General features: G+C 41.5%; 1 protein-coding gene across 1 annotated transcript in view; it reads left to right on the top strand.

Annotated features, from left to right (window-relative positions):
- The window catches only part of LOC123024687 (rootletin-like), a 117522-nt gene that overhangs the window by 48227 nt on the left and 49232 nt on the right, over window positions 1-20063 (top strand). Inside the window, exons 17-22 of the mRNA XM_044432732.1 lie at window positions 1655-1885; window positions 4488-4681; window positions 10353-10480; window positions 10819-10988; window positions 14292-14471; window positions 16467-16601. Of these exons, the coding sequence (XP_044288667.1) occupies window positions 1655-1885; window positions 4488-4681; window positions 10353-10480; window positions 10819-10988; window positions 14292-14471; window positions 16467-16601 (1038 nt within the window). The remainder of the gene's footprint in view (window positions 1-1654; window positions 1886-4487; window positions 4682-10352; window positions 10481-10818; window positions 10989-14291; window positions 14472-16466; window positions 16602-20063) is intronic.

Raw genomic sequence — 20063 nt, 5'->3', positions numbered from 1 at the left:
TGCCAGCAGTGTTTATAACGTCCGGAAGACTCCAGGCCTGGCATTGCTGCCTGATGGAAGTTTGCAAGCTGCCTACACAGCACATGGGAAAATTTACCCAAGTCTTGCTGTTGTAAGCTAACAGATCATGCTGTCAGTGATGCACTTGCTAGGTTGAGTGAAAAAAACAAACGGCAAACTTCTTCTGTAACCACTAATTTATTACAAGCAAGGAAAGTAAAGCAAAAGAAAACATAAGGAAATCCAGAGCCCAGAATCACACTAAAGCTCCACCATGGAAAAAGATAGTTAATTAGAAACTGAGGTGATATTGCTGAGAAATTTAAGAAAATGTTATGATAACTATTATTTAAATACGTCCACTGGAATATTTGAACAAAACCAGTCTCTTGATCCTAACGGAAGGAAACAAAATGGGTATTGATGATAGGTGGTTAGGATCAATGTAGCACTAATATTAATTGCATGAATGAAATTAATGTGTGGCATGATTTGAAAAATGGAAAAAGCTGCTGCAGTCACACTGCAAACAGTGGTTGGGAGCAAAAAATGAAGAATTAACTCTTTCTGCCCTCTGATAAATCCAACTATACCCCCTTCTCTCCCTCTCCCTCTCCCTCTCCCTCTTTCACACACACACACTTATGATCCCCCTGCTTTTGTTCTCCCCACCTCCTGTAACATGTTTACTTTTTTAAAATTATGCATTCATGCAGAGAACATCACATCTCCTTTGCCCGACAAAATTACAGGAATGGAGAAAAATACGGCAAAAGAGAACTCTGGTGCTGGTGGAGAGGTTTTTCTTTCTTTAGCCCCTAGGGGTGCAAGATTAGGAAAACAGGTGACTGGAGGAGGATGGTTTAAACTACCCTTACCTACCTGCATGCATACTTGTAAGCAAAACCGAAAGCAGCTAAGCTGTATTACTTTATGAAACAGTAATGAAGCAATTTCCTCAGGCAGCAGAAGTAGATGCTAGGAAAAGTGGTGAGATGGTGGGGAGTAGAGCTGCATGTGCACCCTGGCCCACCTGGCAGCTTCTACACTAGTTTGCTTCCCTCTGGTATGATGTCCCATTGTCAGCATTTCCGTAAATTTCAACCACCAGCCTGGATGGCCTCTGTTGGTCAAATGCAGGCAGTACAGCAAGTAGGGAAGGGGCCATAGCTCAGTGGTAAAGCACATGCTTTGCATGCAGAAAGTCCCAGGTTCAGTCCGCTGCCTCTCCAAGTGGGGGACAGAAAACAACCCTGCCTAAAACCCCAAAGAGTTGCTACCAGTCAGTATCAAAACTCCTGTTCGAGATGATGAGATCAGATCAGATTCCACGTCCAACTCACTTAAGGCAGCTTTCTATTGTTATCTTATCCTTTGCCTCAGGCAGTAAGATGTCTTGGACTTGCCCAGTCCATGCTAACAATTTCACATTTCAGTAAATATTGAGACAGAGGGTCAAAGGCAGGGGAGATCTGTGTGGAAAGGTGTGTCCTCAGCACTTTTCAGCCAAACTTCTCTGAACAATTCACTTTGGTGGCATAATTCTAAGTTTGATCTGCTTTTCTGTCATCTTGTCAGACCATCTCCTCCCCACTGTCTCCACCCCACTGACATATAGAACCTGTAACCCCCAGTATTTCCTTTTACTGTGCAGCTTGAAGATGAGAAAAGTAGGCTGCTAAGTCAGAAGCGGGAGCTGGAACAAGAGCAAGCTGTTTCACGGGAGCAACTTGCACACTCGGAGCAGGAGCTGATGCACATGAAGGCAGAAAAGTGCAGACTGGAGGAGAGCTGCCAGGCCTCAGAAGACAAGCAGGAGAGACTGGAAGGGGAAATGGCCTTCCTGCGCAGGGAGAGGGTTCATTTACAGGACCAAATAATGCAGGTATGAAAAGGGCGACTTCAAAGCCTGCAAAATCTTTTATCGCTGTGGACTATAGTAGGAATATAAATAAGACTCGTCTTGTATAGCTGTGGCCACCACACCTAAAAAGGATATTGTAGAGTAGATAAATTGCAGAAAGAGCTAGCAAAATGATCAAGTGGCTGGAGCAACTCCTTTATACAGAAAGGTTTCTACAAATATCTGAAACTGTTTAGCCCAGACATAGGAAGAATAATGGGAGGCATGCCAGAGAAGTACAAAATTATGCATAAGAAGACATTGTTCTCTTCTTTTATAGTACAAAGATATCCCCTGAAGCTGGTTGTTAAGAGCAATTGGACAGATAAAAGACGTGCATCTTCACAGAGTGCATAGTAGAATTCACTGTGACAAGATATAGTGACAAGAAAACCACCAGTGGTTATCAAGGAATGAGAAAACTCATGGAGGATAAAGCTACCAATGGCTACTAGCCATGATGACTACATACATCGTTCATTATCAAAGTCAGGATAGCTGCGTGCACCAGTTGCTGGATAACATGAGTAGTAGGAGGCTATTGTTTTACTCCTGTTCAGCTTGTGCACTTCCCACAGATGACAGACTGGTCACTGTTTGAGCAGAATGTTGCACTAGATGTTCCCTTTGTTGGCTCCAGCATTGGTCATCTTATGTTCTTCTGTATCAGTTGGGTCCTTCTGGTTCAGCATTCTGTTTCTAGCTGGCTCTCTCCAGGAAGGTGGCTAGCCAATCATGATAGACTACTAAAAATATTACATTCTACAGCCAAAAGGTGAAAGTTGGCAAAGTACAAATACATGGTCATATTTGCTGTTTTATATTGGTTACAAAAAACAATGGGAAGAAGGAATGCCTAACTTTGCATTTCTCATTTTTGCTAAGGTCTTAATATGGCAGGTTTGATCTCTTGAAAACTTGGAGACATTATCCACATGAAGATAGGAAGACAAGCAGTTGGGCCCATGGGGAGCTATTTCACAAGGTTTCATAGAAGCTAAAAAAAACTATAGGAAAACTAATTCAAATACTACCTGGCTTCTAAATTCTTAGATGAAACTGGCATATTTTCAGGAAGTTCTCCATAAACTTGAGGCCTAGAAACTCATTTTTAATAAAAGGCAAGTTTTGGCAAGAGAATCCAAAGCTGCTGTTAGAGGACTCACACTAGAAGTTGTAATGCTTGGCCATGCAATTTGTTGGATGGAACAAAATAAAGACAATATTCTCAGGAAAGAGTTATTAATTTATTTTATTCTTGCCTGTATATCCCATGTATCTTATATATAACTCAAGACAATGTACAACCAGCTATATCTTCAGACCATAGTCCTGGATTATAATTTTCATGATACTGAGTAGCTAAGTCGGGGATGGGTATGTGGCTGGCACAAAATCTGGAGCCACTTCAGATTTATGCTTGGATGTATTGTTATGTAGTGCTACCAGTAAGAAGCAAGCATAGTTATACACAGCAGGACATCATTCATATAAGTGCAGGAAAGTCACAGCCATCTCTGCCATAGATTGGTTGGCTACAACCTTCAAAACGAATAACAGGATTTAGAATATAGTTGATGCATGAAGAGTTACAACTTGCCCCACACCTACTCTTGTCCCTAGGAAAATGGTTACAAGAAGATATAAGATGCCTTGTGCCCATTCCTTGTAGTCCATTATGGTCAACTCTGGTTGATTTCCCTTTTGCAGCACAGACAGGGGTATAATTAGGTAATGTGACACCATGGACTTTATGATCAATTGAAGGTACCTTCTTTAAATGGTGAGGAGTATTAATTTACTTACTTCAGAATGTGTTGAGTCAGCCCTGTGGTGTTTGGGGGCTGCTTCTTCATTCTGCTGAACATCTGCCACAAAGTTTTGACCTGCTGGCACTATTGAGCCATCACAGTTGCTTAGCCTGAATGCTGTCATGAAATTATCCCAATACCTTTCACTAAGAGAATCCAGCACTGATATATTGCCTTTATTTGGTCTCTGTGAGTTGGATGATTGGAGGTTTTTAACAGTTGCAATAGAAAAAGAAGTAAAGGAGGGAAGGATGTATCAGGCCCAGCTTTCCCAAAAGTTGTTTTGGGCTATGGATGATTGATTGATTGATTGAACCATTTAGATACAATCTGTCTCAGTAGATAAACAGAAGATGAGGAGGAAAGGCGTAACTTTATGCAGTAATTATGAATAAGTGTCACTTTTACTGTAGTCACAGTTGAGGCCAAATATGTGCTCTAACACCATTACATTTGAACTGTTATTTTATTCTAATAAAGGGTCCCACAAGAAACCCCAATAGTTCTTCAAGAAAAGAAATCTTTTTATCTGCATTCCTAACACATCTAAAACACAGCTTGCTGATATACTTAGCCAAGCTATTTTGGAATCCTTGCCTAGAGATCTCTGAGCCAGAAAGAGGCATGGCTCTGCCAGACAACAGCCTTCAAATGGATGGTTTGCAGGTTTATGTAGCCAGAATCCTCAATGGGTGGTTCTGCTCCAGCTGCTAATCTGGCTCTTCAGTTCCTAATATTTGTCTCTGTCCCTCACTTTCCTCCGTTTCTGCCAGCTGAACAGTCAGAAGCAAACTTTAGGTGAACAACTAGCCCAGAGCCATCAAGAAATGGAGATGCAAGCAGACTCCTTGCTTCGTGTACTACAAGAGAAGGAAGAGATAGCTAAGGAAAAGGCACAGTTGGCTGTGGAGCTCACTGCACTGGAGAGACATAGGAAGTTGTTAGCAGAGGAGGGGGACACTCTCAGGTAATGGCCACCTCCTATGAAGCAACCAATGGTCCCCTGAAGATTGGAATGTGGATTAACTTAAGGGTAGCATTGATTATGGGAGGAATGACATGATGCAAAGTCATGTTACTTTTATCAGGTAAGAAAGCCTTGATGTATCCCTCCTTTAATGTATGTGCTTGTCAAAGTGACAACTGAGAGGGTCTAGAAAATGCAGAAGCTGGGGAGATGGGTCCTTCATAAGGCATTATATGAGACAGTGGAGCTCGATGGGGTCTGTTCAGTTTCCCTTCATTAGGTAAGTTAACCTCAAGAAAAGGTTGTCATGGGCTGATTTTTCTTTGCAGGCTTGTGTGCATGTGTTGTTATTTTGTGGTGATGCATTTCAAGTAAATACATGTGTTGTTCTTTTGTGTGATACATTTCAAGTAAATGCATCTCATCATAGCTAGAATAATGTTTAACTACAACCTGAGATGCGTTTAACTATATTTTGCAGACCATAGGAAAAGCCACTTAAAAGTAAGATCCACACCTTCACCACTGAGAAAATTATGAGGGAGAATCAGCACATGGTGATGTTTTCCGGTCCTTTGTGAAATAGTTACTTTTATTGTACATCCTTTCAGTTTGGGCCAGGCTGTAAGTCTCCCAAGTCCATAAGGTCATAGATCTCAAAGGAGCAACTTTGGAGTTTGGCCATTTGCAGGAAGCTGAACTCCCTGTTCCTTCTACTAATGAGTTCTTTTGCCCCTCCTTATAGATGCTTTCAGGTTCTCTTTGAGGAACAATTTACTTCACTATTCACAGCTTTCAGTTTCTATGATCTCCTGCTGCTTCCATCATTTTTTGTTCCACATACTTTAGTTTCTGTCTAGCTAGTTCTTTCTCCCCAGTTTTTCTGGTCCTCCACAATATATATTGAATTTGTTTAAAGGTCACCCATTAGCATCGTGCCCATTAGAGGCTGCTGGATTTGCCATTCAGTCATGGTGAGAATGTATTTATTTATTTATGTATTAATTTAGGCACTTAAGGTATGGGCAACTGTAGAAACAGAGAAATAGAAACAGAGTGAGTCAGAAGGGGTCTCCCGGACCATCTAGTCTGACCTCCGGCACCAGCCAGCTCCGCTCACGACATGAGGAGGACTGGGAGACATTTTTGCCTCCTGCTGCAGGCCCTTCTCACATGCAACAGCATAAATAGATAAATAAATGATAAAACTGGTTTCAATAGCATCTATGAAATGCTGAAGGTGTCAACATTCTTGTTCGCAATCTAATTTGGTGCTATGGAGCACTAACATAACTATAGGCACCATGCTTCAGTCTTTTTATAATTACCAGTTTTGGAGGGTGGCGATTCAGGGGCACATGAGGGGGGCAAGGGCTGCAAGTGGCCCATAGGTTGCATGTTGCCCTGGTTTAATTATTTGCACCAAGGCCCAGTTGTGTAGAAACATCAATTAGGGGCAGAATTTAAGAGGGCTAAGTCCTGGAGAACTGTGACTCAGATTAGGTAAACAGACTCAAATCTCCTTGAGACATGCTTCAAACAGAGCATGCGCAGGATAGATTTTTCTTCTGCGCATTGGATGCTGTCGCTCCTGGAATGTCCTAGCACTCTGTGTCACTGACTCTTCTTGGGCCTCAATATAGTGATACCATAACTTTTGCTAAAGCAAGTCTTTACTTGTTAAGTTTTACTTACTAATTTCAAAGTTGTGTCCTAGTAGAAAAGCCCTATTTAGCCTCTTTTTAAAAAAAAAGATTTTATTTATTTAAAAAAACAAACAAAAAACCATCGTATCAATTAGTCAAGCATCAGATTCTTCTATACAGTTTCATAGATTGCATAGATATCCTAAACTTTAAGTCCATGTCTTCCTTTCCAGCCACTCATAGAACAAATTCCAAGTCTCATAATACATTGACTCTTCTCTATTGTTCATTATTAATGTCAATCTGTCCATCTCTGCACAGTCCAATATCTCCAGTATTATTGAATCCTCTATAAGTACTTCTTCTTTCTTCCAATATTGGGCAAAAACAATTCTAGCTGCTGTAGAATTGCAATGCTAAATATAAGCTCTGATTGTCAAAATCATCAGGTATCAGGCGAGCAGGAAAATTTCAGGTTTAAAAGGTATACATTTACATAGCATTAATTCAAGCCAACTATGTATTTTAATCTAAAATACCTTAGCTCTGTCGCATGTCCACCACATATGATAAAATGTACCTTGTTTATTAAAACTTTCCAACATTTATTGGACATATTTGGAAACCTTTTGGCTAATTTGTCTGGAGATAAATACCATCTATAACACATTTTATACAGATTATCCTTATATGTAGATGCAACCATCAATTTTATATTTCTCTTCCACAATTTCTGCCATTTGTCTAATTCTATATTATAACCAAAGTTCTGTGCCCATTTAGTCATTGTCTCTTTAATTTCCTCATTTTCCATTTTCATATCCAAAAAAAAACTATACATCTTTTTAATCAGCTTATCTTCTGTTGTGAATAACATCTTATCAAAACGAATCTGTTCTTTATAAAAGTCCTGTAAGTGTTTATATTTTTTGAATCTGGATTGTATTTGATTCCATGGACACCAATGCAGTTCTATTCCCTGTAGGAGCAATTCTTGTTTGGTTTTAAGTTGTCCTTTCATATTCAAAATGTCCTCATATGTTATAGCTTTTCCCTTACTTAACAAATTCGGATGTGGTACAAGGGGAAAGGCCTCCTACAATTATCTTTGTTACCAAACTAATTCTAGGCTTTTTCCTTTGTCATATGAATTTACATATAAGAATATTTAAATTGTCACAAAAATTCTTCTCTAATTTTATTGGGATGGTCTGAAACAAGAAAAAACATTTAGGAGGTTTATTCATTTTTATTGTGGCAATTCTTCCCAACATTGTAATATGCAAGTCCTTCCATTTTTCCAAGTCCCTTTTAACCTCCTTAAACAGCTTTACATAATTATCTTCCTTTACAGTTGCACATCTAGTAGTTAAGTAAATTCCCAAATATTTAACCTTTTTGACTATTTCAAGCCCGCATAGTTCCATTAATTCATCCTTTTGTAGTTGAATCATGTTTTTCACAAGTATTTTACTTTTTCTTTTATTAATTTTCATCCCTACCACTTATCCATATTCTTCTATCTAATAGTTTTGGAATTGTATCCAAAGGATCTTCCATAATGAAGACAAGATCATCTGCAAAAGCTTGTAATTTATATTTCTGGTCTTTAACTTTAATCCTTTAATCTGCGAATCCTCTCTTATGTTCCTAGTCTGTACCTCAAGAGTTAATATAAACAGTAAAAGTGAGAGAGGACATCCATGCCTTGTTACTTTTTCAGTAGATATATGTTCAGTAATATCACCATTAACTATTATTCTCACTTTTTGTTCAGTGTAGATACTCTTAATTGCATTTAAAAAGTTATCTCAAGATTCCATTATCTCCAACTGTTCTATCATAAATTCCCAATTCATGTTGTCAAAGGCCTTCTCCGCATCCAAAAAGACTAAGGCCACCTGTTTTCTGGATGCATTTCATAATATTCCAAAACATCCAAATAGTTCTCACATTTTTTGGCAGGAAGCCATTTTGAACAGTATGAATGAAGTCAATTAGAATCTTTTTCAATCTTTCCACCAATATTGAGGCAAAAATCTTATAGTCAGAATTTAAGAGTGAAATTGGTCTGTAATTCTGTATCTCTTGAGGATCTGTATCATCTTTGGGAATCAAAGTAATATTAGCTTCCAACCATGTCAGTGGGATAAAAGCTTCTTGCAGTCCAATATTACATATCTGTTTCAATGGAATCATCAAGATTTCTTCAAAAGTCTTCTAGAATTTTGCCAGAAATCCATCCTGTCCAGTCACTTTCCCCATTTTTTGTCTTTTTATAGCTTCACTTATCTCCATTGCTGTTATAGGATTATTCAATATAGTCCTTTGTTCTTCTGTCAAATGAGAGATGTGTTGTTTTCTAATATATTTTTCTATTGAACCTCTGAAGCTCTCTTGTCTCTTATACACTTTCTGATAAAATTCTTTTATATGTCTAATTTCTCCATTTTGACAGATCTCCTCTTTATTATCGTCAAACATTTTAAGGATTAATCTTTTCTCTCTTTCTTTCTTAAGTCTGTAAGCCAACCATTTTAGCCTCTTGTATGTCAACATTTCTAGCACCTTTTAGAGGCAACTTGGGAATACATTTACAGAGCTCCTGCAAGGGAGTGATTCCATGTTCTGAAGTTTCTGGGTGCTGTGCTGCAAATCTACATGGAGCAAGGGCATGTCACATATGATTAATGAAAAACAAAAAGAAGGAACACTGCGATCTCCAACATTGTCCAGTCCTGTACACAGCAACAGCATTTCTTTATATTCTGCCATTCCGCTGAGGAACTCAAGGTAGTAGCACACATGGATCTCCCTAGCATTTTATCTCACAACAGCCCTGTGTAGTAGGATAAGCTGGGGCAGGGGGGCGGACTGGCCTGAGATCGCCCAGTGAGCCTCATGACTGAGTGGGGAATTGAACCTGGGTCCTGGTCTGAAGCCTTGACACAGTTCCCCTGGTGATGTGATGGTGAAGAGCAGCACAATTCACCCTACAAGTACCTGCAGGACTATGAGCAGACGTGTAGGCACTTGCAAAGGTTGGAGCAGGTGTGATCACACAGCACATCTGGGACCTCTGGCAGGCTCTGTAGACTGCTACCCTGCACTGCTCTGCTTGGCCACAGCACCATGGGCCTCTGCGGTGGCTGCTTTGTGTTCCTGATCCTGCCTCTAGTCTTGTCCTCAGCCATGCCTGGCCTCCTGCCTGCTCCTGACTCTGATCTTGCCTCCCATCTGACTCTGCCTTGCCCGGTACCTGATGTTTGCCTTTGCCTCTGGCCCAGCTACACCTTGCTGGGTATCTGACCCTTGCCTGCTCCTGACCTTGCCTTCACCTCTGGTTCTGCCGTGCATTGTCACTTTCCTACTCATGTCTGCCCTGACTTTCCCATTACCTTTATCCTGCTGTGCTCTGTCAGTATCTGACTTCACTTGTTCCTGGCTCTGCCTTTGCGCTAGTTGTGCCTTGCTGTGGAAATTTGACCTTGTTTGTTTCTGACTTGTTTCTCTTTGCCTCTGCCCTACTGCATCAGTGCCCAGATCTTTATCACCCCTTGCCCTGGTGCTCTAGCCATAGATACCTGCCACCTGTGTCCTGGACCTGACCACCTGAATCCACCAGTCCTAATCCAACACCTCACACAAGGTTTTGGCCTTGTTCTCTATTTCAGTCAAATGCCACTTTTCCTCTCTCCTTCTGTTCTGTTCAGGCAGAGCAGTGCTCTCAGTTCTGCAGTTCTGTGCCAACCTAGAAAGCATGAGAGAATAGCCAAGAGAGAATCTATGTACAGAGTGATTGCATAATTCCTGCTTCCTGGATCTTATGTGGATGAGTGAGGGCAAGCAAGGGTGCTGTGGTGGATGAAATCCCCAGGGCCAATAAACTTTCTAGGGTATTGAATGAATAGAAATTGTACATCAATTTCTTTTGTCCCTTTTCCAAACAGCTGTTTGTAGACGCCTATAGAATCAAGGTATTGACAGCATAATTGCTGGTGCTGATTATTTCCTATCTGTTTTAGAGTAGAGAAGGAATCTCTGGAAACGAGCCTTTTTGAGGCACAAGAGCTGGTAGCACAGCTGGAGGCCCGCAAGGAACAACTGGAAGGAGAAAATCAAAGCATTGACAATTCCAAGAAGACCCTCCAAGGTACAGTGCATACAAGGCTGAGTCTGATACGGAACAACAGTAACCTTGACCCTTTTGCATCAACTGATGGTAATTCATGGCCAAGGAATCTTTTTGGTTAACTAATTAGAACACCAAAAGTTCATTGAAAGCGTCCAACAGAGAGTGTGTGTGTGTGCATGCTTAATTAAATCTCACCTGTGATCTGGTTGTGCTACCAGTGGGCTTGATAGCTGGTGGTTGGTGACATGCACTCGATTATCATTTGTCAGTACCCATCAAACTTACTCAACAGGCTTTTGCCTGTACTGGGGAATGTTGAAGTATATGTACTGAATGGGTTACATTTTCTGCCATAGCGGAACTGGGAAAAGCACTTCATGAACTTGAGCTCCAAGAGACCTTGCTGAGAAAAGAGATAGAGATGTGGAAGCTTCAGCTGACTCAGATGGAAGAAGAATGCCAGCAGACCATAAAGAAACAGAAGCTGAGCTTTGAAGCGGACCTTGAATGCCTCAGAAAGGAGAAGGTCAGGGCTGAAGGCCTCAGACCCTATGCAAACAATAGTCTTAGTTCAACTGGCAGCTACTCATCCCAGAGCTAGACCAATTTACATTTATATCCTGCCTTTTCCTCCAACAAACACATACATGATCCTCCTCCACTCCATTTGGACCTCACAGTAACCCTGACAGGTTTTAGTTTAACCTAAACTGAAAGTTGGTGACTGGCCCAAAGTCTCCCAGTGAGCTTTGTGACCAAGTTGGGACTTGAACCCAGGTCAAGGCAATGTTGTAACCGCTATTTCACACTGGCATTGCCTTGAAAACACTACATCCACTAAGCAAATTTGATTCTAATTTTCAATAATAAGCTTGTTTCATCATCACTAGAGTTTGAACTGTCATAGTGCTCTGAGGTTTTCTCAGTTCTACTTTCATATATGTCATCCACTCTGAAATTGTTCTTCTTATTTGGAGGAATTATCTCCTGATGGGACTCTTCTGAGTTAGAAGACAGTGAGACCAACCCAGGCTTTATGAGGGGCACTAGCATCTGCTATGGCATTTTGCATAGAGATAATGATGGACACACATTTCTACCATTGATGGTGATCTTGGTTTCAAGTGATCTGGACAAAATTAAATCAGTTTGAAATATCATGAATCTTTGGTGTTGAGCAGGGTGGGGAAAGCAATTAGTGCTTTGTGCCCATGTCACTTTTGTTATCTAGTGGAAACTGTATAATCAGTGGAGGCTGGTGATCAATCTGACCGGTGGAGTAAGGGATACATCACTGAGGGCAGAGCCAAGTGGGTCATCAGAGGCAGAATACCGAACGCTAAGTTGCCAGCAGCCCATACACAGAAAAAGCACTGAGTCTCATGGACTTTATGAGTGTACTGGCTGACAATGGGGGGGGGGGGGTGTAATCACACAGCCACATAAAGGCCCTTCTTTGAACCCACATTCTCTTCCTTCCCTAACAACTCCCTTTACACAGAGAATCAAATGACTTCATGCAAGCCCAGGGCAGAGACTGGGGTGAAATCAGCCAACCACACCAAGTCATGCTGATGCTGGTGTTGACCATGATATCCTCAGGGCTGCATCAAGGCCATGATGGACCCCCGGGCTTATTATCTGTTGTGACCCTTCTACTCTGCCTGTAGCACTGATCTTGCACATGAAATCTGTGTATATGCACAGCATGGCCAATTGTACAGTGATAATGAAAAAACACCTTTCACTACACATTTTAGTGGACATCATTTCCCAGGCTTTCCTGGAAGTGAAGTACTTACAATTCTTCCTTGGTTTAAAATACAAGCAACCTCAGATGCAAACACAGGCTCCCTCCTTTTACAGTATGCAGCACACAAGCATACATTAAAGCACCCTCCCTCTCTTACATGCATGCAAAACAGATATAGGCACTGCCTCATTCAGACACAACACACAAACAGCCAGTACTGGCCCAGGACGTTTTGCTGCTGGTGGAGGAGGCAGCATGTTCTCGGTTGGATCACTGCCTCACAGCCTTACCTATCTCAGTCTTGTGAGGGTAAAAATGGGGGGATTTGTAGTTCCTGGAAGAAAGAACACTATAATTTATTTAAAAAGCAAAGAATTCTATATACAAAACATAATTTTCTCATAGTATTTTCATAATAAACCTTCCAAGCATGTAAATGAGCCACCTGTGCATTGCATAACTGTGTGCATTCATTTACATATATGTGTGGTGGTTTGCAGAGAAATATAATTCATCATCTCCAACAGCTGAAGCTCTCTGGGCAATTTAGCCCAGATGGCAGGTAAAGTACAACTGAAATGCAAAATAATAATGAAAACCTCATTGAAAATGCAATATAAAATTTAAAAGCCAAATTTTAAACCGCATTTTAAAGGCTGCAACAGCTTACACAGATTGAATCACACGACCTGTTAAGCAGTTGAAATAATGCTCCAATATAATATATAACTCATTAAGTGCCTTGTCATAGAGGACAGTAGTATGTTAGAATGAAGTTGGTGCCAGACAGGCTTCTCTGGGGACCTTGTCCTATAACTGCCATTGATGCATTCAGTACCTCCCTGGAAATTTTTACACAACCAGGGAAAGAAGCCTGAATAGTGACACCCACTCTTACTGAGTGTTCAAAATTTTTAAAACATCCTTTTGATTCTCAGATTCTCTACCTGTTCGAATGCATTGTCTGCATAAACATCATCTCAAGAAACTGTATTAACAACAAATAGCAGAGTTTTGTGGCACTTAAAAACAATCCATTTATTTATTAAATACTTTACCATCCCCAGCCCTGACCCTCACTGCATTTCTCTAAAAATATAAACAAAAACCCCCTAAGCCAGCAGCAGTCTAGATAACAACTCTAAACTACACTGCAGGGATGTCATACACTAAAATGGTTTAACAACTTGTATTGCTGCAACCCATAGTCAGACCCAGGACATTCTCAAAAGATTCATAATTTATCATTTTGTATGTTATAATAATAAAACTAATGTTGGAGTGGGCTTAGGCTGTATACTTCCATCTGTGCTTAACATGTGTATTTGTAAAAAAAAAAAAGAAGCCATGAACTAGTGGGTTGCCCTTTTCAAAGGAAATCAAATCCAGGTGAAGTGCTGAAACCCCTGAAACATTATTCTTAAAACAACTGGGGTGTACATAACACTAAAGTGTGTGTATCTTTTGTAGGAATTATTTCTTTATTACATTTCTATACTGCTCATTAGCTGCAGCATTATAAGTCACATGAGTTCTGAAGAGCACCCATGTTTATAAATTGGAGCTATTTACTTCATAGTACATGTAAACTGGGACTGGATCATTCCCTGTAATGATAATATTGCAAGGCAGTATAATGCATTAACTGGAGTGTTGGACCCGAATGGGGATTTCTCAGTCAAGGTCACCAGGCTACTTCTTCAATGGATCTCAGCCTAAGCTTGCTTATGGGGTTGTTGTGAAGAAAAAGTTGAGGGGAACCCCCTGTGTGGTGCCCTGACTTTGGAGGAAGCATAGAATGAAAACATATATGAATAGATGTGCGCATAATCATACCCAGCATTTCTGGAGTGCATGTCATGTACCAGAATGGCATTCAACTCATAATGTATTGCGCTTGGACGGTGTCCTTTCCCTTGGAGTCCTGCTAGTCCCTGTCATGGTTTCTGCATGTGCACTAAACCTCTTTAAGATCAGATGTTCTTGGCAGACACAGGAGACAAGCGAGTGGCCAGGAAGATCTTGCCTGTGCACAATACCAGTTTACCTGATAACAACCTGCTCTGCTCCCACCAGGAGGTCCTACGTCTGACATTGACTGAGGAGAAAGAAAAGACTATGCATCATTTCCAGCAAGAGAAGGAGGAGCTGGTGGCCAAGTCTGAAGCGGAAAAGAGAGATCTCATGGATGAAATCCTCACTTTGCAGCAGAACCGGGAAGAAAGCCTTCTCTTGCTAGAAAATGAAAAACAGAAGGTGAGGAGGACTGAGGTGAAAGGGGGACATTTTCTGGGAGGAGAGTCCTACTTTGCTCCAGTCTGTCTAAGCAGAATGCCCACTAGGAGTTTACACTGTGGAAATCTCTTAGTAGAGCTGAGTGAAAGTAGGCTCCCCAAATTCCCACTTCTTCCCAGCTGGTGACATAAGATATTAAATAGGAATGCTCATGGGTTGAGTTTGGTTTCCAGCTTTCAGCAAACTGATCTTATTTAGACTCCCAGACTCATGTACAGATTGGAATGCAGTTATGCCTTGGTTTTCGTGCTTCTCCAATTTTGAGATAGAGGTCTCCGTTCAAAAAAGATACACCTAACTGGGCAGACAAATTTGGATTCCAGGTCAAATTACATATATAAATGTGTATTTCTGCAAAAATGCATAACAGTGTGTATTTTAGGATAAAATACATATTGTATATATGTATGTTTAAAAAAAAGTGGATTGATGTGGAAATGGGATGAAGTGAATTTATGAATGAACTCATGCCAGAATGGCAGTGACTGGAACCTCCGGCTTGCACTGAGGAGTCTGTGTCGCACTCTGTAGCATCACTTGCTAGAATAAACTTCACAAGTACTGCAGCTCAGGTGAGAAGACATCCATCAGTGCTCCCTGTCAGCATTTCAGCATGCCATTCTGTGTGCCCACTTCCATGAGGAAACATGGATAGGACTTGGGCACTACTCGTAGCAGGAGCAGAGAAGGTAGTAGGGGTGGAAGGGAGGGAAAACTAAGCATCTCAGCAAGACTTACTGTCTATTTGAGGGGAAAGAAACTGAAATACTCACATGTGTTTCCCTCTGAGCCCATCAGAGAAATATGAGTTTTATTGCTCGTGAATTTTCATCCAAATACTGTTGTATGGCAGCCTATTAATCACCTATTACTATGTAATAATGGGAAATTAAAGGACAATCAATAGTTTATATAAACAGTGCCCAAAGTTTTATTATAGACCCAAAGCAAATTACAATAGCTAATAAAACACAATAAAATCATACCATCAAACCATTTTTAAGCAATAAAAATCATTTAAATGCCTATAAATGACTTCACTATATCTAAAAAGTGGTTTACAGCTTGCACATTTAATATACAAAACAACAACAGTTAAAAGTTAAAAATAGAAAATGTGAAACATCTTAGTTAAATTGTTTAAAGTAAAAAAAAGTAGTAGTAGTAGTAGTAGTAGAAGAAGCTTCTGTCCAGCAAGGGTGGAACTTCACAAATAATTTTGAATTAGAGAATGAACAACCAAAAACTAAGCATCCCAGTCTGGGTGAAAACGACAGGTCTGCAGCCTCTAGAACAGTGGTCCCCAAACTCTTTTGTGCTACTGCCCCCTTTTCCTCTTGAGTGACAACCCCAGTGACCCTTTTTTGACTTTTTTGTATTAGGCCTATTGCTCTACTGCAAATTTAAAACAACTGATTCCTGCCCCCCCCCCCCCGGATCTTTCCACTACCCCCAGGTGGCCAGTACTGCCCACTTTGGGAATCACTGCACTAGAATATGCCATTGTGGTGCCTCCAACATTCCCCAAACCGGGTGCCATCATGGAAATAGCCTACTTCTGGATTTCCACCAGTGGCACTATGCAGGCTGTGGTACAAGAGGAAAGGCCTCCTACAATTATCTTGGTTACCAAAGTAGTCTGTATCCAGTTAAGTGATTCATCAGGTCGCCTGTCCCAAGTTACTCTGAGCTTTTAATGCCCCAACAAAACCTTGAACTTGACTTGGTAGCTAATGGCCAGTAGAGTTGCTTCAACACTCATGTAACACACGCACATCCAGGCATCCCAGTCAGCATCCTGGTCTCCACATATCACATCACAGCATGCTAACTTCCACATTCTGTACCAGCTAGCATAAGGGTAGCCTCACACCAAGTTTCTTTTACTAACGTCAATGTGAAGTTACCAGTGCATGGACTACAGAGGCCAGAAGTTTCCCTTCTCACCATCTCCAGGCTATATCCCAGAAAGAAGTGGAGAAGAATCTACTTTTGGAAAAGCAAAGTGAGTTGCAGCGAGAACTCACAGTTGTCAGGGCAGAGATTGATCGGGTGAAATTGGAAGCTCTGAACCGTCAGGAGCAGGATAAGGTGAGCATTGCTGTTGATGACTTGTGTGTGGCAAAGATCTCCTTCCTCACAGTTCTTCAGGGAAATGTAGATCAAATGATAAATTCTCATATTGATTACAAATAAAGGAGACATGGTTCATTTCCCTCCATATGCATCACACTTTATGGAACTCGCCCTCAGTGAAAGCTAGCTTTAAGGGACATTTAGAAAACACTTTTTGTACCTTCAGACACAGGTTGATTTTAATTTTTGCTGATTGATGGGCTTGGTTATTGATTGCTGTATTACTTTTGTGTGACATTTTGAATAACTGGAACACTCCTTGGATTCTTCTTTTAAAGAACAACATAATTTTTCAAAGAAAAAGACATCTTGTTGTCCCTATAGGCATCATTCAGAGACTCATTATCCCAGCTCAGTTGTACTTATTCAATTATATTTATTGAAGTTTTCAGCAGAAAGATAAGTAAGATAAATAGAAACAACAACAGCAAAAATTTTAAGCATCCTGAAACAAGCCTCCATCTAGGAAGTTATTTTGTTTTTAACGCACACCCTACCACTACTAGCTTTCTTCCCTTTCCACAGCTCAGAAATCCATATTTTAGTTTACAATACTGCAATAATCTGATAATATTTCAGGTATTTTTTCCAAAATGTAGAATGTTTCATTTGTTTTGTGCCATAATGGAATACCTTGGTGCTCCTGAATATTCCTTGCTCTGCTCGCCACCACTGAATTCCTTTGGTAGATAAGTCTAATTCATGCTCATTCGCTGGCCATGATAATATTTGTTGGGCACTGCATTTTCTAGGTGCCTTGCATCAAGTGCTGACAGGAGGAAGCCCCCCACCAGCTTTTTCAGCATGAAAAATTGACTAAGGGGGGATTCCTTAGCCACTAGTGGGCGGAGGTGCCCTGAGCACCTCCACCCAGCAGTGAGCAAGCCAGCTGGCTGCTTTCACAGCCGGAAAGGCCAAGTGGGGGATGGCTTGGCAATCACTGAGTGGAGGCTCTCCGGGCGCCTCCTCCCAGCTGCAGCCAAGCTGGCATGCTCCCTGCTGGCTTTTTTCAGTTGGAAAGGCTGCGGGTGGGGGTCTTCCCAGGAGTGGGAGGAACCTGGTGATCACAATTTTTGGCTTGGCTAGCAAGCTGAGTCAAAAGTTACAGACCCCGGCCTATTATAAAGGGAAGTGTGTCTAGGTTCTTGTGAACTGTATATCTTGGTTTGGCAGACACAAGACTTGTGGGATCTATTTTGCTTTGGCAAGGAGTGCCAACTGGAGCCAGGTACAAAATGGGACTTGAGGGCTGAGGCAGGTGTAAAATAGGACTTGCAGACCGAGGCAGGTGCTATCTCTCAGGGGGCTGAACCCGCCGCCTATTTCCCATGAATGACATATACAAATACCAAACTAAAACTGAGTTATGACAGATTAAGGATTATAACATAAAACTCTTATGACACCTCCCCACCCCCCACTGAGCTGCAAAAAGACCAGGTCAGATGTGGCCAATTTATACGCTTACTCACTCTACAAGTGAGAAATACTGAAGTTGAGAGATAACTTGCAAGTACGAGCCCAGTCAGTTTCTTGCAATTTCAGGAAACAGCAAGCTGTTCTAGCAATAGCAGAGGAGGGCAACTGGCAGCCCATGGGCTGTGTGTAGCCTTCAGTCTTACTTTATGTGGGCTCCACTGTCCTCCCACAGGACTTCTCAAACTTTTATATACCTGCTACTGACACTACCACAAATATAAGACCTGGAAGGCAAGTGCATTTGCAGTCCCAGAGGCCCAGCCACAGAGCGGGGTGGCTACAGCAGTGTGCTGTTCTTTGGAAAACACTTCAGCTACCACACTGCATAACTGCACCTGGGAGCTATGATGTGGACCTGAACGCTTTCACGTGTTTCTCTCTCTCACTCTGGTAGCAGAAGTGGCCTTTGGATTGTTGCCTGCTGCAAGTGCCCAATAAACCAGCTAATCTTTGGGAGAAGCACATGGGAGTCAGGGCGAGCATGTGTCTTCTTTTACAGAGGACAGTCCTCTGTACGATAGGCTGCCAGAGGATCATCCTCTATTTGAAGGGTAATCCTGTTCAGTTTCTATTTAATGTTGCCCATTAACAAGTTAGCATAGGGACAATACAAGGGCACCTGGCCACAATCTTTCACAATGTGGTAAGATGCACTGTATTTTTATTTAAGTGACAAGAAATATTTCTAAATTTGCACCTGTATTTATGAATTAGTATATGAAAATTGTTTTGATCATTTTTCTTCTTTTGGTGAAGTGTTTTCCTTTTGGGGGCAAGGGAATTTGCAAGTAGCTATCCAAGGGATGGTCAAGAGACAGGAAAAAGGACAGGGAGATGAACAGTCATGTGACTGGATGGGGCAGGGGGTGAGTCAGAGCTGGAGAAGTGAGAGTAACGAGGATCTCTGAGTACCCCCACCCATATGGTCTCTTTTTCTTATTTAAGATTCTAAATAGAGAAAAAGAGAAGACATACAGTTACCCATAAGGGTTAATCTCCCCTCCCCCGCCCCAGCACCACCCCTGTAATTCAGCTCTGCCCTTCCCCTAGAGCATCTTTTCACATAAAATGCCCAGCAGAGATTCAGGCACAGGTTTCCGCCTAAGTTATTTACTTCCATCCTGAGGGAGATCTGACTTTTCCGGGAAAGATTCTTTGTGATTAGGCTGGCAGACAGAGAGAGGCTCAGCACTTCAGAGAACTTTAACCACAACCCACCCGGGTTTTCCCAAATAGACTTATTGACAGGGAAGAGTGTGATCCTGCAGGCTACAGCTTTTGCTGCAAACAAATTGGCTGCAGCCTCCCCCAATAGTGCTGTTTGTGATGCAGGGCTGGAGCCTGCCATGTGAAGAGGCAATATGGAGCTCTTCCTTGCCAGAAGTTACTCATGCATGATTCCTGTGCTGCTTGTTGTGTGTGTACACTGCGTGCACGCACGCACGCACTCACACACAGAATAACACAGGGACGTATTGGAGCCAAGTCAAGACAAAATACAAGATTTCCTCTTCTGCTGTTCCAGAGAGGAAAGCAGCTGGTGAATGGACACAGCCACAGAGTGATAACACTTGGTCCTGCCTTTAAAAAAAGAAGCAAACAGTTTTTGTAGGCTGATATTGCAAAAGGAGCGTCTAGTTCAGGGGTACACAGGAAACAAACAGGGACATAGATAGATCTCTGGGTAGAATCCATCAACTTTTCCCAGTCTGCAGTTCTTCAGATATGTTGGTTTATGCCTCCCATTACTCCTAGCCAATAGGGTCATTGGTTATGCAGCCTGCAGATGATGGTAGTTGTAGTCCAACATATCTGGAGGGCTCCAAATTGGGGAAAGCTATAATGGACAAACAAGAGTTTGTATCCCTTGTTTATATCCCAGCTCCTTAAGAAATGCAATTAGAAGGGTTGTTGTCTTATGTAAACTTACTTGTCTGT

Source organism: Varanus komodoensis, unplaced genomic scaffold (genome assembly GCF_004798865.1).
Source record: "Varanus komodoensis strain SLA01 unplaced genomic scaffold, ASM479886v1 scaffold25, whole genome shotgun sequence".
NCBI lineage: Eukaryota > Metazoa > Chordata > Lepidosauria > Squamata > Varanidae > Varanus > Varanus komodoensis.
The sequence above is the reverse complement of the archived record's forward strand: the minus strand, read 5'-3'. Positions and strand labels throughout refer to the sequence as shown.